Here is a 14,262-nt window from a genome sequence, read left to right as displayed (position 1 = left end):
CGACGATAGATTCCTCTGTGTAAACAAGTAAGGGTCCTTACACATTTTAAGAAGAAGGTAGGGGGCTGGAGAGATGGCTCAGTGGTTAAGAGCACTGAACTGAATCCTCTTCCTAGATGGACCCGGGTTCAATTCCCAGCACCCACATGGCAGCTCACAACTGTCTGTAACTCCAGGTTCAGGGGATCCAACACCCATGGCAAAACATGAATGCATATAAAATAAAAATAAATTAAAAAAAAAAAAGGGGGTGGGGTAGACTGAAGTTTTTCTCTTTTTGACCCGAGGTTGGCCTTGTTTGGGGATAAGGAGAGAGTATCACGCCATTGGTAAATGCTTTTGTGGGTGATCATTACTTGGGGCCCATGGGGCAGGAATACAAGAACCTAGAGAAAAGTGACTCTAGAAACATAATGACTAGAGTTACTGGAACTGCCAGCCAAAGTGGCAGAGCTTTACAAGGCGGCACAGTTCTGGCCAGAGGTCAGTTTTCTCATTATCGCAAATAAACTCCCAAGAGGCAACTTAATGGCAGAGAAATGGGTGAGCTGATGGCTTCAGTGGTCCGTCGTGGTCCGCCCCACCCCGTTCCCCCCCCTCCCCGTCCCCCCCCTGCTCCCCCCCTCCACCCTCCGGTAGCTCAGCCCAGGAGCCTGGCACTACATCATGGCTGTCTGGGTAGATGGTACCCAGCCAAGACTTCACTTTTCTTCTGGACAGATGAGAAGCAGAGAGAGACAGAGGGGGCCTAGATAAGACAACAGCCCCCACAACCACACCCCAGTGAACTGTTTACTCCAGCTCGGCCTCACGTCTAAAGTTCCCAGAACTTCCTCAAATAGAGCCAACAGCTAAGGACCACATCTTTAGCGCATGAGCCTGCGAAGGACCTTTCCCTCTCAAAACTATAGAAAATATTTTTCCTTTCAAATTATGTTTCCTTTAAATATTATACTTTTTCAAGCCAGAGTGACCACCTTTGTCTCCTAACTAAAACATTTAGTGAGTTTACATGTCAGGTACTTACTGAAATATCTAGTTTCACATCTCATCTTATTGTTTCTCATGTCTGCTGTGGATCTCTTCCTTCTCTCTTGCCTTCTTTGGATTGATGATGCATTCTTTATTTCTCTTCAGTTTAATTTAGAAGCTGTCAAACCATTTTACTATTCTTCCAGACTTTAGCATTTCAGTACCCATCCTGGCTTATCTTCCCAGACAATGCAAGGACTTTGGAAACATTTCTCTAAGGGAAGGAGGTGCTAGAGACTGACCTATACCCCTTACCCAGGACCATAGAGCATTAAACTCCAACCCCACCCTGTGACTTCTCCATTATCACTTATTTTAATTTATTTAGAATCATCGTCTAAATATGCTGTGATGTTGTACATGAGTTCAAATAGTCCTCTTGCACCAGCATCCTAGGTATCTAGAACTATAGTCATAAGCCTCCAAGCCTGTATTATCATTTACTTTAATTCTATATACATTGGAAACTCTTCAGACACTATTGCTACTGTTTTATATGGCCAATATTTGTTTAAATTTATCACATATGCACATTTTCCTTGTTCTTTATATTCTTCTTCCAACACTGACATTCCTTGTGCATAAAGAATATTCTTCAGAGTGCTTTAAAGACAATATCTGCTTTATCAATGCTCTCAGTTTTTGTTTATCTGAATTTAACTTGAAGGATATTTTTCTCAAATATGGACTAAGTTAAAGCTGGTGGGATTTGGAGTTTGCTTTTCCTGGCAAATTGAAAGAACTCTCTTTGGCCTGGCTTTCACAGTTTCTATGACTGTGTGTTGTCAGTGTGGCCTCCCTGTCTCTAGTCCCTTTTATTTGGTTGTTTTTATGATCTTTGTCTTAAGACTTCTGCAGTTTTTCTAGCATATGCTACAGAATTGATTTGTTTCCTCTGCTACGGTTTAGAGTGCACACTGATGCCTTTTATCTTGTTTGAAATAAGCATTTTGAATGTTAGCTTTTGTTCTTTTTGTGTATGTATATGGGGGACATATGTATGTGTTGGTGTGGGTGTATGCCTGTGTGGTATGTCTACAAATGTGGGCATACCTGCATGTGGGTGTGTATTGTTGTGGGGTATTTGTACACTGTGTGTATTGATGTGTGTATTGATGTGATTGGGGTAATAAAAAGCTGAATGGCCAATAGCTAGGCAGGAGGTAGAGGTGGGACTTCCAGGCAGAGAGGAAATAGGGGGAGGAGTCTAGGAACATGAGAGACACGGAGGAAGCAGGATGGGCAGTATGTGACAGAATGTTGATTAATATAAATTGGTTAATTTAAGTTATAAGAGCTAGTTAAAAACAAGCCTAAGTTAAGGCTGAGCTTTTGTAATTAATAAGAAGTCTCATGTCATGGTCCAAAGAAAAATTCATCTACAGTGTATACACATGCATGCATATGCATTGGGGGCCACAGCTCATCACTCTCCACCTCATGTTTTGAACATTGTCTCTCACTACACTTGGACCTTACTAACTGGCTAGGGTGACTGGCCAATCGTCTTCAGGGATCTACTTGTCTCTCTTCTCTCAATGAAGTTATAGATGCACTCCTCCACACAGGGTTTTTATGTGGGTGCTGGGGATCCAAACTCAGGTTTTCATGCTTGCAAGGAGGCATTTCACCAGCTGAGCTGTCTCCCTGGCCCAAATGTTTGCTTTTATATATTATTCTGCTCTGTGCCTCCTCCTCCTCTCCTAGCATCATCATCCTAATTCTTTTGAGATACCTATCATTCCTTTTGTCTTTTCCATACTCACGTTTGATTTTGGAGGTTTATTGACTATATTTGACTTTCTAGAAGAAACTAAAATCAGTTAATTACTTAATCATTTTAATGGATTGCTTCATCAGATTTTAAAATCCACATTTTTTTTCTCTTGTTAGCTAAGTTTTTCTATGAAAATAATTTATTATGTATTTTAAGCTCTGGGGTTTCCGGTCCCTTTTCAATCAGACTCGCAGTGTCTTTTGTCAGTTGTCAGTTGCCTGCTGAAATGTTGGACCTTGGCTTTCATAGACTTCATCTTTGAAAACTGTTGTTGTCTAGTTTATATGGGAGGTGGCAACATTTGGAGTCTTCCACTGTTTACAATCTCTTTGTTTGTGCTGCTTTGGGTCTATGTTGCCATGGCTCCCCACCCAAACAGTCTTTTTTGATTATACTCTGGATACTGTACTTGAAAAGTAGATTGTAATAATGATTTGAGGCTTAAGGATGACTCTCCTGCCGCCAACAGAGATTACTTTAGTGTGTGTCTGCATGTGCCCACAGGCAGCAGTAGATCCAGATCTAGGATTGGAAATTGGGGCTGTTTGGTGGCAAGCTCACAGCTGCTCTGTGAGCTTTCCATGCATACTCTGGGGGCCGTGCAAAATCATAGGAGAAAAATGGGGGTCCCACCCTTGGAAGACCAAACTCTGTTTCCCTTTGCCTTAACAGTGACACAATCTGCCATTTGGTTTTCGTTACCTCCTCTGTACTGACAAGTGTTGCTGAGGCACAGGGGGGTAAATTTGCCCCTGGCTTTGCAGTTCTCTCTTGGCTCCTGCAGCAATTCCTCCCATTCTGTTAGCATCTCGTTGCTGATGATATTATTTGCTTGGAGTTTTAATTGTCTTAAGGGCTGCATTAACTGCTTTATCATGACATGAATTAAATGTGTCTCACACACACACAAAATGTGAATTAGAGTCTATTCTGATCTGCGACTTAAAAATATGTTTGATCTTTGACAACTTACTTGTAGTTACCTCATAGGTAAAAAGGATTTGAGCAGAGTTGCTTAGACTCTCGAAATTTCATTTCTGTATAATGAACACTACTTAGAATGCAAACAGTGGATTTTGCTGGAGGACTGTGTTAGCTCCCCATTACCAAGATAAGCACCTTAGATAACCAATCTATAAAGAGCAAAGGAAGGTTTGGTCTCAAACTCTTGTCCACGATCACATGGTCTTGATGGGAAAGCCCGGTGGCAATGTCATGGAGCAGGCAGTAAGCCCCAACTGCTCACATGGAGACTGAGTAGAAGAGGAGACTGGAGGCATAATCTCTCCAGGAGACATCGCCCCCAGAGACATCTGAAGACTTTCCTTGAGGATTCCATCTCTTAAAAGTTTCACCACCTCGGGTTGGGGATTTAGCTCAGTGGTAGAGCGCTTGCCTAGCAAGCACAAGGCCCTGGGTTTGGTCCTCAGCTCAAAAAAAAAAAAAAGTTTCACCACCTCCCAGTAACATGACATTGAGGACAAAGCTATTAATACATGGGCCTTTGAGGGGAACATTCCAGATCCAAACTAAAGGAAGCAGCTCAAAAGGAAGAGCTAGAGGCAGTGTCCATTGCTTTGCTTTTCTTCTAGATCTTGGAGAACCTGGAATATGGTAGGCGATAGTATTTGGGTCGGGGAGTGGGGAGAAAAGGAAGAAAGATTCCTGGTGATTTGCTATACTTTTGTTTTGAACCTATGGAGTCATTGCTACCAATTGTCCTTGTGAATGTAGCCGTGGCTTGCCTGAGACCAGCGAGAGAGAAGAGGATGGGCCTCATTGGGCTTGCAGAGTCTAATGAATCAGCAGTCTTATGGAAAAACAAATGTAGAATCTTAAGCCCCATCCAAAGGAGTGCATCTGACAAAGGGTCATACCAATCAACGCAAGAGTTCCCAACTCAATTTCCTTCACCACTACACAAAGCCATCCTATTACCATAGCAACCTGTGTGCCAGAGATCAAGAGACTTTATCGAAAAACAGAGAGAAGCTGATTGATAAGGTCATTAATCCCATGGCATGGAATCATGGGGAAGGCAAATGTGTCTTCATGAAAGGGGTCTTTCAGTGGTCTTTGTTCCTATGGTGTGTCTGTCTTTAACCCTCCCTTCAACAACCAAGGGTGCCTTCTACTGTGGCTCCCAAAATTCTAGCTATAAAAGAAACAGCATGGTTTCATTTCACAAAGCATAAGGGAAGCTAGATAGTAATTGTTATTTGAGATTCATTCATTTAATTAATGCATTATTACTTAACAGTTCTCTCTCTCTCTCTCTCTCTCTCTCTCTCTCTCTCTCTCTCTCTCTCTTTCTCCCTCTCTCACCTTACTTTAATTCTAGACTGAGAAACAACTGTCTCTGAAAAAGCCATACCTTCTCATGCCTGTCAGGAGAGTATGTCAATTCCATAGGTGACCTCATGGTCAAGAATCTATATGTCTGATTTATTCAAAAGAATAAATAGACCTGTTGCACTTGACAGCAACCACTGGATTATTTTCAATGTTCAAAGATAAAATAGACACCCATGCCTAAAACCATGGATGTAAAAAGCCAATGGGGTTAAACATACAAAGGAAACTAAAGATCAGTTTCTGGGTAGAGGTTTTATTGGCAAGGACAAATGAAAATTATCATCATTAAAATCTCAGGAATAAAACTCTAAGCTCTGCCTTGTGCCTCCAAAGTCTCTTCTACGGGGAACAAACTCTGCCAAGGAAGAGCACGTTAGCTGTGGGATTGTGCCGAATGAAGAAAATGAATGGGTGATCCACTGTGAATTCTTCCTCGGGCAACAACATGCAGAATGTAGCGATGCCTCCAGTGGCGGCGGCTGCCTCTGTTCCCTCCTCATTCACTTCCACAAAGGACTTGTGGATAATTTTTGATATGAAGAGATCTCTGGATCCTGACATGCCAGACAGATCAGCCTTGCCACTGCTAAAGAGATCCTGCACTCCCAGGCGGCCAAGGTTGGAGTTGAGGGTGTAGCTCTCTTCCAGCTTGAATCTGGGCAATTTGACATGGACATCAATGGTTTCCAAGTTCTCACGTTTGGTCCATTCATGAAGCTTTTCCAAAGTTAATTGCTCCTCAATCTAGAATTAATGTAGAGCATAAAGAAGTTAATTTATTATTGTAATAAGGTACCATTCAAATGAAGGGATTCGCAGTTGCCACGGCTCACAGAGTTTCCTTCATGCTTTCTGTCCAAACAGATTCTACTTAAAAGATTTCATTTTTGTCTGTCAGTTGGTAGAATATTGCAGAACTATTTTCTAGGTCCTTGAGGGTCCAAGTACAAAAACATTTAACAGCAGAACTATCATCCATTCATCTACCCTCCTACACATGTGCCCATCCATAGTTCTCTCCATCCATCATTCACCCATCTACCCATCTCTCTCTTCTCCACTCACTCCTTCCATTCATTGGATTCTTCCCTTCTCCTCCTCCTTTAGTCCACCCATTTATCCATTCCTCCATCCTCTCAGGATTTCCTAAACCCCCATCTCACTGAATCACTTTGATAGGCCATCACAGCTTTTATTATCATGCTTGCTTGAATGGTACAAGGGAAATTTTAGATGTTTCTTCTATTTATTGTGAAAGCTTCTAAAGTTGTAGTGATCTGTAAATTCCACTATAGCCAAAGTAATCTCTAATAACTCCTGGGTAAAAATAAAAAAGGAACAAAATGCGTGGTACTTAGTTCATTTAAAACAAGGACAAGCAGCTGGTATGGGGCACACAGCCTGCAATCCCAGCATTTGGGAGCCACTGATGGAAGCTGTGAGCTTAAGGCCAACCTAGGCTGCACAGCAAGACCTTGTCCATGCAGTGGAGTAGAGTAGAGTGGAATAGAATAGTTACATAGAATAGAATAGGGATACTAATGGCACCAACTTTGTAGCATTGTTGTGACCATTGAATACATTGATGTATTTAAAGGGTTTAACACATAGTAAGTACCATAAAAATATCAAGTATTTTTGTTCCTCTAGACTAGAACAAAACCATTTATCTTATGGACAGCAAAAATTTCTTTCTTTAGATTAGAGCCTCACTTTGTAATAAAATAAAATACCAGCAAGAAAATACAGCTGACAAAAGGACCACATTCACGTCAGAACTACCTCTGCACATGCGAATAACAACAGGGTCCTTCCTGATTGCAAGTGTAGGCTGGAAAGGAACAAGAGTTAAGCCACACGGTGGCCTAGGACTTCTGAGGGAAAACTGTAATCTTCACAGTTGTGTCTACTTCTAGCCCTGTCAGGAGACACCCAATCTCCAAAGATGTAAATCACTTCTTACTAGACTTCCTTTCAAGAGACTTCGAGAGACTTCCTGTGAGGGCCACTCATCACTTGCATTCCCCTTTATATCCTTAGATGTTCCTCTACCACAGTGGCTCACTGAGAGCAGCAGATAATCTGAACATTTAAACTGTAGGCTTCTGGGCTGGGAGTGAGGCTCAGTGACAGGACACTTAGCACAACATACTTGGGCTCTTCAAACAATAAGTAATAATAATAACACTAATTAACTGTATAACATGAGGCCTCAGAGGAGTAAGCCCTGATGGACTGTATTAACACAAACGGTGGCATACTAGCAAGGGATTTTGCATGAAGTCTGTGGATGAACAGCAAGAGCATACAGTGCAGTGTACACACAGGAAGTTTAAGTACAGTACAGTGAAAGGAAACACGAATCACAATGTTGAGAACCAGGTACCTTCTTAAGACCCGTGGACGGGTCCTCAGTGTCTTCAGGCAGCAGAATGATCATGCTAAGTTCTTCACCCTGGTAAGGCATCTCTAGCACCTTGCACTTCAGATCCTGAATGTAACCGAATGGAAACTTTTTCTTTTGGTACATCATCTTCACTGTTTTTGTGTCTTTCTGAATGGTTACAAAAAAAAAAAAAAATCACTCACATTATTCCCTTTTGTCTTTTAGAGAAGAGAGGAATTTTGGGTCTTGGGGTAGAGTCCTCAGTGGTAATGGCCTGGCTTAATGGGGGAGGCCCTGTGGTATATCCCTGGCACTCACACACAACCAAGAACAGCCCAGGATGGTAGTGTCACCTGACCTTATTCAGTCGAAATGGCGCATCGGTTGTGTCCTGTTTCATGAATTTCTCCTTCCACAGTCCCTTGAAGTAGATGGCATTCACCAGCACAAGTTTGGTCATGTTGTCAACCACACCCTCAGCCAACAGTTCTGGAATTTTCCCTGAAAAGATAAAGTCAATTTTTTTTAAAGCTCCACATTGGAATTCCAAATTTGAACCAATAATTTATTAGCTCTAAAATGTGATTTAGACATAGACTTCATACTTTATTTCAACTCAGTCTTAAGTTAGGAAAGACCCACTTATCCTGTTTCTACTTAAAATAAACCAATTTGTAAGACCCACAAGTTTTACTGAGACCTGTGTGCCTAGCATGTTCTGAGGTTCCAAACCTTGAACCAGAAAAAAAAAAAAATCACTAAAATAAGTCAAATGTCTTCAAAGGTTTAAAATGAGAACATTCTCCTTTCCTGGGTAGAGACAATAACCATTATTTTGTGAATGGTTGTTTTTTACAGAAAACAAATGAAATTCCTTAGTGGAAATGTTTTTGGTCACTGGCAAATTATGTCTTCAAATCTGCTAAGCAGAAGCCTCCTCTCATGAAAAGGACTTTTAACCAATACCCAAGAGATAAGATTTATCCTTGGATAAGTCTATTGAAACAAAAGCTACTCTCTCCACAGCCTGGCACACTGCTGGGCGGGAACTGACAGGGATCCCCTGGGTGCTGACTCACACAGTAATAAGACTGAAGAGAGATCCATCACACAGCTGAATTGAGCCTAGAGGGTGAGTCACTCCCTACTCACCATCCTGAGTTACTGGACAAGATACTGGCCAAACATAATCTGACTGCAACCCGTTTCTTTCAATACAGGCACTTTATAAACACTTTGGGGCAGGCATTTTTATTAATTTTATTCTTCATTTCAAGTTGGTTTTAACTTTACATTATAGTTTAGGAGAATCCACAAGTTCTCAAATGCCTCCATTAAATCACGTCTGTATTTCTCCATTGGTAAGTTTCTGACATCTGACGTTGTCCCTTATACTAGGGAACAGCATCTGAGTGTCAGTGAACATAAGTCAGGATTTGGGAAGCTGAGGGAGGGAGAAAGAAGGAGATGCAAATGAGAGAGTGGAGGGGAGTAAGAATCTGTGCACAATGGTCTGCTAAGGTTCAGAGGGTTCCCCAAATGCCCGTGTCTTAAAGGTTTGGTCTCTGGTCCATACAGCATTGAAAGGCAGCAGAACCTTTAAGAAGTGGAACCTACTTGGAAGTCTTTAGGTCACTGGGGAATGCGTTTTCTTTTTTCTTTCTTTCTTTCTTTTTTTTTTTTTTGAGACAGGGTCTTGCCATGTGTACTCAAAGCAATCCTTCTGCCTCAGTCTCCCAAGCACTGGGATTGTAGGTCTTCATCATCAAACCTACTTTGAGGGAGGGATGCTGCTATTGAAAGTGATGGTAAGACACTGGTATCTCCCTCTTTCTTTTTATTCTCTGGTGAGGTGGACAGGATGGGCCTCCTCCACCATGTTGTCTCATGACAAGGCACTGTATGGCCATAGGACCAAACCAAAAGGGCCAACTGGTTAGAGACTGAAACCACCGAAACTGTGAGTCAAAATCAGCCTTTTCTCTCCTTAAGCTGATTATGTCGGGTATGAGCAACAGCAACAGAAAGGTGACTAACAGAGCTGCTCAGCCTCTCACCTTCAGTTTGACCTTTGACCCACTGGTTTATGGCCTTCCTTGCATCCTCAGAGGCATTCTGAAAATCCACGGAGGCCAAGTCAGCTCCGTACATTTTCTGAGTTGAAGCCAAGAACTCCTATTTTTAAAAAAAGAAAGTGTCATGAATAACTTCTATTCTCTACAGAAGTTTTCTAAAGTCCCAAAAAGAAAAGAAAAAAGTCATAAGAATTAAAAAGTTTCATTAAAACCCAACCTTTATACTTTTCCGTTGTGCTGAAAAGCACACAATGCTAAATGTACTGTCCTAACCACTTTTTAAGGTTACAGTGCGGTAGTGGTGAGTGCAGCCTTTTATTTAACATTTCTGGTGTTAATACAAAGCTTACTAATTCTTTTTCAATCTTACATCAACATTTCATAAATCAGCAAATGTTGACTGTACTTCAAGTGGCTTTTCAGATCCGCTTGTGCTTTGTGTGTGTGCATATGTGTATGCATGTGTGGGGGGTGTATGTGTGTGTACATGTGTATAAATGGGTGTGCATACCTGTGCATTTGTGGAGGCCAGGGAAGGATGCCAGGTGTCCTGTTCTCACTCTCTGCCTTATTCCCTCTAAACAAGGTCTCTCCTGAACCTGGCTAGGGTGGTCCACAATCCCATGATCCTCCTAGTTCCATTCCCACAGTTCTGGGGTTACAGGAGAGTGTGAGGCCATGCCTGGCATTTTTCATGGGTTCATGGGTACCGGGATCCAAGCTCAGGGTCTCATGCTTGCACCGGAAGCTCTCTTACCCACTGAGCGGTCACCTCCGTCCTACTCTTGCTTTAATAAAACATCCAGGAAGGAGCTTTTAGAAACACTGTGAGATAAAAGGTCCACCTGCATTCTCCGTTGTTTTTATGAATGAGCTGCAACATGGCTGTACTGGGAAGAGTCTGTATCATTTAGGAAGTTTCAGAATGTGAAGTGCTAGGTTCTTACCGGAAGGAAATTGTAGGTTTTCTCTCCATACAGTCTGTTAGCAAGTTTCAGAATGTGGGAAGCTCCACGTTTGCTCACTTCAGCATTCAGGCTTTGAAACCTTGAATGGATATCCTCAACGGCATCGAAATGAAAGGTCTAAAGTAAAGAGAACATTCTTTATACAATCATTTATTTTGAAGTTATAAAGTGATTCCTTGGTGTCTGATTCCACCAATTTTTTTCTCTAATACTGATTAACTTCAGCCTAGTGTTTTATTAATATGTCATTGGGAGAACAAACAAAATGGAACTGGAAATGTATGACTCAGTGAGATATAATAATTACATTAGACATGGCTTCTAAATCATTTTTAACAGTTTCACAAATGTGAATGATTAACACACTAAATCTGATTTTTTTTTTCCAAAAAAGATTAAATGGTATGATCATGTTTATATTCTGGGGTATATACAATTCTGCTAAAAAAAAAATCTCAGAAATAAGCAGTAAAAATAAGAGAGACCCAAAAGGTAGGACTGACTGAGGCTGTTTTCTTCGGTTATCTTACTAGTGTCCACAACTCCATCCCTTAAAAAATAACTTCCTTAAGTTTATTCTGGTGAGAGTTTAATTCCTCATCTGTCAGGTGCAAATCAATGGGCCCTTTATGGTTTTATGAGCCTGGGCTGGTTACTCACTCTATGGCACAAAGGACACAAAGCACCTAAGGTCCACAGTTCATGCTACTCGCTGAAACATGCAGTGTTTGCTACTTGGATGTACCTACTAGAATGACACAGGGAGGAAAAGCCTTGTCCCTGGAGTTGTGAGCCGCCTTAAAACCCACAACATTGAAGGGGACTTAACCTGTGAGAAGCACCTAGCCACAGGGGCAGAGTACCGAGGCAAGTCAGTTAGGAAATACTTTCCCCACTCCTGTCTAGGCTTCCAAAGGTGGCAGAATCCCCCTCTCAGAATTAGCACCAAAGCAGAAGTCCCCCCCCTCCGTCTCCCCCACACCCATTAAGGAAGAGTAGGAAGCTGTGGGGAGGAAGGCAGAAGTGACCTGCTGTCTCCTGGGAGTGGGGTGTGTGTGTTGGTGGAGTGATGGTCCCTTTCACCAGGCCACAGGGACTCTCCAATCCTTCCTCCTACAGAGCCACAGCCAGTCAAATGAGGCTGGAGAGAGTCCCAGGGTTAACCCTGGGAACACAGACAGGTGGCTGTCTTTCCCCTTGTCCCTACAAACAGGCCCCACCACCAACCAACCTGCTTACTGTAGCACATTCCCATCTCTCTCATGCTTGAAGGTGACGTTATTACAGGCATGATTTATGAGTAGTGGTGGTCCATGAGATATGAAGACAGGAAGCAGCCAGCGCTGAGGGGGGCTTACAGGAAAGCTGGCAGAGTCACTGCTGGGAATAGGAGCACCAAACGTGCAGGTATTGTCTTTGGTCACTCTATGTCCCCAGCTGAACAGAAACAGTGCCCTGTGCTCAGTTAGAGCTGGTGGAAAATGAACAGCTGACTGCTCCTGGGGGGCTTTTCTGAAAATCTGGCTACACCATGAGTAGCTGCTGAACCCAGTTTGATGTGGTTTAGAAAACACACCAGAAGATCTCGTTGGCACAACTGTTTGCAGGGAGTGAAAGCTGCCCAGTTTTGCTTCTGCTAACCTTCGAGAGCTGGGCCGCCGTGTTGCCTTTGGTCCCCAGAAAGACCATGGCCAAGGCAGATGAGATGCTGAAGGGAGAGATGAAGATGTTTCCTGTGGAGTTGTTTTCATTCAGGGTGCGGAACAGCTCCAAGGCAAAGAGGGTGTTGGCTGTGCTCAGCTGCTCCATGGTGAAGGCTGCAACACACGGGAGATCAGCATTGCCAGTTACTGTACCAGCAAGACCGTTCACCTCAATTTTGCCAACCACCCCATAGACCCTGCAGTTTGAAATCTCCCGGGCTCCCCATCCCAGCCAGTCCCAACCTGTCCAATCTTTCCCAAGAGGACAAGAATATTCCCCCAGGCACACAAAGCTGGAGCCAGACTTCAGCAGTGACACAGGACCAACACCAGGGTGTCTTAGGACTCTAACCTTCCAGACAGGTGTGTCTAAAGAGGGTCATGGCCAGTGACCTTGGCACAACCCCCACACTGCACAGCCTGTCTGGAGCTCTCTTTCTCTCCCTGTGGTTAGTCAAGTCCTTGTTCATCCGGGCAATGAATCCAGAAAACCACATCGACCTACTCTGCATAAAAGTGAATTCTGGTAAAGATAACAATGTAATCATTTTAGGGATTCGGGTCTCCATGCCTGAGATCAAAGCTGCAGTCTCAGCTGGAGTGGGATACACAAGTTAGAGAACACCACTCTCCCAGAGTCAGCCTGTGGTGACAGGGGAGAGGAACCCTCTCCTTTTGCAAACAACCCGTGCCTGCTGTACATAAGTGCTGCTTGGGGACCATCAGCTAACCCATTTGGGTCTCTACACTCAAAGCCTCAATTTGTTCAAGTACAGGCCAATCACGGGTGCGTGGCTGCTTAGCGACCAGGGTCAAGTCCAGTTCTCATTGTTGAGGATCTAGGCTCTCACCCGCCTCCCTCCTAGCCTTTCTGCAGGCAAAATTGACCCCGTGGGGCTGCAAGGCACTGTCTCTTAGCTCAAGGTTCAAAAAAAGGAGCTAGGGGAAAGAAAATTCTGACTGGAATCATTCTTCCTCTGACCTAGGCGTGGGGTGGCGCTGGGGATCCACAGAGCGTTCCCGGGGCGCCGCTTCGGTGAGGGCGCTGCTCATGGAGCAAGCGGGTTTCAGGAGACCGTGCGGAGAAGTCTGGCCTCCTCGGGTCGGCCAGCCACCTCCCTGCGATGCCACCCGGGGGCCTCACCTGCCACCTCGCTGCGATGCCACCGCGGGCCTTACCTGCTACGTAGCAGGTCCGGCTCCAGCTGCTGCAGATCTGGGAAGAAGCGCCCAGGGCCAGCTGCAGCCCTTATAGTATGCGGAAGGGGAGTGTCGTCCCTAAGGGCCCGAGCTGGGTGGAGAGGCTCCTTCCCTGGTGACAGCTTAAAAGTGAGTCTGCAGGGGTAGCAAAACGAAAGCAGAAGCTTGTGGCGAACTCTCAGCGACTGGTACTTTCCTCAGTTCCAGGCCTTTCTCTATTTCTCTAAGCAAAGACCTAATAAATTATTTCTTCCTGAGCTGTGAATGGCTGAGAGGATAAATGTCACCTCTTGTGCGAGTCAAACGATTGTCCTTTGAGTTCCACTGAAACAGTGCAAAACTCTAGGGGTCCTTTTTGTGGGGGTGGGGATGGGGGTGGGGATGGAGAAGCACATTTGTGGCCTCTTGGGGGAAAAGATCCCCTTGGATAAGGTACAGAGTGCCAGTTCCAAGGAACATTCTTGACTGCTCTGCCTTTGGGGTCCCAAGGCTAGCTCAATGCCACACCAGGCTGCAGAAGCCCCCAAACCACCCTTCTCAACTATTAGACTGAAACTTTGAACACATCCCCTCCCCATCAAACTAAAATTGGAATTGACTTGCGCAGGCCACCATTACCTTGACGGGCTCTAGTCTCCCTTGAAGTGTCTGGATCTGTAATGTCACAGAACTTGTCAGTGCTTCTCCGCTCTCTCTAGAAGGACAAAGAAAGACCTACTGTTTGTTAGTGAGGATCACATCATGTGGGTTGATGTTTGTTGGACCT

General features: G+C 43.9%; 1 protein-coding gene across 2 annotated transcripts; it reads right to left on the bottom strand.

The window, feature by feature from the left end:
* Positions 1-5,397: 5,397 nt before the first annotated feature.
* On the bottom strand, positions 5,398-13,741 carry Serpinb1 (serpin family B member 1). Of its 2 annotated transcripts, none has more exons than XM_052727830.1 (7): positions 13,279-13,741; positions 12,235-12,410; positions 10,573-10,710; positions 9,608-9,725; positions 7,909-8,051; positions 7,551-7,718; positions 5,398-5,908 (listed from the first exon to the last, which is right to left on the bottom strand). In XM_052727830.1, the coding sequence occupies exons 2-7, from the start codon at positions 12,400-12,402 to the stop codon at positions 5,504-5,506; spliced, it is 1,140 nt and encodes a 379-aa protein (XP_052583790.1). In that variant the 5' UTR covers positions 12,403-12,410; positions 13,279-13,741; the 3' UTR covers positions 5,398-5,503. The 2 variants fall into 2 exon arrangements, with proteins under 2 accessions (XP_052583790.1, XP_052583789.1); XM_052727829.1 differs by having other exon boundaries at positions 13,476-13,740.
* Positions 13,742-14,262: the final 521 nt, after the last annotated feature.

The sequence above is a fragment of the Peromyscus californicus genome, unplaced genomic scaffold (genome assembly GCF_007827085.1).
Source record: "Peromyscus californicus insignis strain IS unplaced genomic scaffold, ASM782708v3 Scaffold_8__1_contigs__length_139910024, whole genome shotgun sequence".
NCBI lineage: Eukaryota > Metazoa > Chordata > Mammalia > Rodentia > Cricetidae > Peromyscus > Peromyscus californicus.
The sequence above is the reverse complement of the archived record's forward strand: the minus strand, read 5'-3'. Positions and strand labels throughout refer to the sequence as shown.